Source organism: Anneissia japonica, unplaced genomic scaffold, assembly GCF_011630105.1.
Source record: "Anneissia japonica isolate Jap-2015-1 unplaced genomic scaffold, ASM1163010v1 scaffold31192_len9823_cov94, whole genome shotgun sequence".
Lineage (NCBI taxonomy): Eukaryota > Metazoa > Echinodermata > Crinoidea > Comatulida > Comatulidae > Anneissia > Anneissia japonica.
In genome coordinates, this window is record NW_022702767.1 from 3,451 (window position 1) to 6,854 (window position 3,404).

At 34.2% G+C, this 3,404-nt stretch overlaps 1 protein-coding gene across 1 annotated transcript in view; it reads right to left on the bottom strand.

The window, feature by feature from the left end:
* Window positions 1-1,053: 1,053 nt before the first annotated feature.
* LOC117104015 (E3 ubiquitin-protein ligase TRIM71-like) overlaps window positions 1,054-3,404 on the bottom strand; it is a gene marked incomplete at its 3' end in the record, with an annotated part of 3,730 nt that continues 1,379 nt past the window's right edge. Inside the window, exons 2-3 of the mRNA XM_033244663.1 lie at window positions 2,452-2,793; window positions 1,054-2,337 (exon numbers count right to left, since the gene is read on the bottom strand). Coding sequence (XP_033100554.1) covers window positions 1,054-2,337; window positions 2,452-2,793 — 1,626 coding nt within the window. The remainder of the gene's footprint in view (window positions 2,338-2,451; window positions 2,794-3,404) is intronic.

Genomic DNA, 3,404 nt, shown 5'->3' on the forward strand with positions numbered 1-3,404 from the left:
GTATTACACTCACTCCTGAAGATGGCTACTGAAGAAACAGCTAGAGTAAATTCACGCTTATAACGCTTCTATTACTATATTTGTCCATATTTATTATACTGTACATATTTTGTAATTTTAAAAAAATTATATTTAAATTTTCATATATATAATAAATGTAACACATGACCAGAGAAACTTAAAATCGTAATGCTTTATGCATATAAATTTCAAATGGTAAAGAAGGAATCTGCGAGTGGGAAAAAAATTTCCCCAACCGGGATTCGAGCCCAGTACACTGTGCAGGCACCTTTAATGAACTTGGCCATTGAGGCTCTAGTTGCAAGTTCGGTGGCAATTCATAACTAAGAAAAACAAACCTATAACAAGAATAGAATGATTAAACATTTTGCAAATGTCAGCAGAATGCTGAAATCATAATGAAAGCTGAGCAGATTAAAATAAAATCAACAGTAATTTTGATTAGATTTTTTATTAATAACATGGTGCAACACTTGAACAACATTAGTCTAATGAGAAACTTAGAATAACATAGTATAATTAATAGCAAAACTGAGCATTTGCAGAACTACTCTGCAGCTTAGCTCAGTCGGCTAATCTGGTGGTAGCCACTGTGTTTGCGCTGAACCATGGAGATCTGAAGGTCCCTGGTTCAATTCCCACCGATGAGACGTTAAAGCCATTGGTCCCATGTGCATTTATGGCCGAGTACACTCTTCAAAAAAGAGTAGGGGATTGTCTCCCGGTGTACTGCCCAACCACCACCAGAAGGACCCCACTGAAAATAAGGCCTTTTCTAGATTTTCATGGGCAATCCTTGGTGTTTACACAAAATAAATCCAGTCCTACTTGTACTGTGTATTACTGTAAACAGGCATAAATGATATTGTCCTGGAATGACAATTACTAGTCACAGTACATTATTTACTGTGAATTATGAGAATTTAAATTAAAATGTACATTATATTTATCAATTATGGTATAGGCAGCTTAATATTTCAATGTCATTTAATAGTTAAAAATTTTAACATTGTTTGCTTTGTTGTTTCCTACTGCTACTCTCCTTGGTCTATTGGAAATCAAAGTAATTCCTGCTGGGACATTTAATCCATCATCTTCATGATCTATTCGTTTAATAAAGACACCATTTTTATCAAATAATTGTAGTTTATGATTACTTGACACTATTATATTTTCATCCATATCCATGGTTACACCACAAGGACCCCACACTTTACCATCTTCTGTACTAAAGCCTACAAGGATTCGCATAAACTTATCATTTGCATCAAACATTTGTATTCTATGATTGCCGAAGTCAGCAATGATCATATGACCTTCCTTGGTTAAAGTAACATCAACTGGTTCATTCATCTGACCTACTTCACTACCCTTCGAACCTATCTTACTTAGTAGTCTACCATCATCAACATTGAATTTAAACACACAATGAGCCTTACGATCTGCTACATACAGGACTCTAGTTTTTTTGTTTACTGTCAATCCCTCTGGATATTTCAATATTCCTTTACCAAATGAGATGATTTCTTTAAATTTATCATCACACATTACAACACATTTTCCTAAGAAATCACTGTACACCATGTGACCATCATACATTAGATGCATTCTATGGACCTGCACATCTTGTGGCACCTGTATCTTAGCAACAAATGAACCTGATTGGTTGAATTTTAATATATCTTTACTGAAGCTTGATACTAATAAGAATCCATCTGTATTGAATAGTACATCTATCGCATTATAAGTTTTTTTATGTTCTTTATAATCTGATATGTGACCAATGGTATGTACAAGTCCCAGTGATTCCACCTTGATATTCACTGGAGATCCTTTGATGTGCGCCTCTCCCGCAATAATCTTCATTTGCCAATCACCTTCCATATTGCATTTACCTGTTATTTTGTACTCTCCATTTCCTTGATATTCTACCTCAGTGGCTGATTCTTCATGTGATGGGTTGCTTAGAGTTGCAGATAATTCACTTGCATCACTCTCACTTAGGCTTGATACGGTTACTGCAAATGTTTGTCCTTTTATGACGGTAATTGCTTCATCATCTTGATCAACCTTGAACCTGCCATTAACAGTTGTGATTTTACCAATGCATTCAGTATTCATTACATCATCCAAGTAAGTAGATGGAATGAAAGTTGGTGTAATATTTTTTTTATGAAATGATTTATCAAAATCATTTCCTAAGACCTCATCTCTGACAGTGTTGATAATTGTCTTATGGGATTTAAGAGTTCCAGTTTGTTCTGGTTTGTTAATCATTGTACTGATTGAGGCCATCACCTTATTAACTTTAGTCAGCTTTGTATTAATATTCTTAACTTGACCATCAACGTCTTCTTTCTTTTCTTTGTATATTTCTTCAAGGTCTGAAATTAATTTTTTGCTTTCTTCTTTTATTTTATTAATAAGTACCTTCTCCTTCACATCAATAACTTGTTTGCATAATTTTAGGTGATGTTCAAAGGCAGATCTATCATTATTAATATCATCAAGTGTTCCTTTCAATTTGATTTGAATGCCTTGAGCTATATTCATAACCTCAGTAGCATTCTTGTTAAACTCATGGACAGCAGTTTTCATTGGTATCACATTATGATTATTTTGATAGCAACGAATTACATGCTTACAATCCTCACATGCTGATTTCTTGCATGTTGAACAGTAAAATTCCAGTAAATTTTTCCCATGACTTGGACAAGATATTTGACCATCTTTGCTGCCTTCTAATGTGTACGATGATTTGCCAGCAGCCATCTGTGAAGAATTAGAAGTTGAAGTACTGTACTCTCATTTTCATATATGGCATTATGGGACCATTTGAATGTTGGAGCCTATTGTGTCTTACCTGGTCAAATTGACAAATGCCAACAGTACATATTTGTTGACATTTTATAGAGGGGACAATTTGCTGTCCACTTTAAAAAAGAATGTTTTATTTAGCTTTTCTTTGCAAGATAGGATGACTAAATTAGGGCCATGTTGTGTTGCTCTCTGCGACCGACCGAAATTTTCCAGTCATACTAATTACCGTCAACAGCTGTCATCAACCGTCAACATCGCTTATTGACAGTTGTTGACAGTAATTAGTATGTCAACAACGCTTATTGATGGTTGTTGATGGTAATTAGTATGCATGTACATTAATAGTAATTACCATCAACAACTGTCAACAATGCTTGTTGACGGTATTTTAGTATCATATATCATATATATCATATAATTTATTTCGCCTCAGTTAAAATTACAAAAATTACAAACAAAGACATTGCACAAACAAAGGTAAATCAATGAGGCAGGATTGCCTAAATGTTATAAATAAAATAACAGTCGAGAGGCTCTCCACAAAGAAATACCATACACAAAGA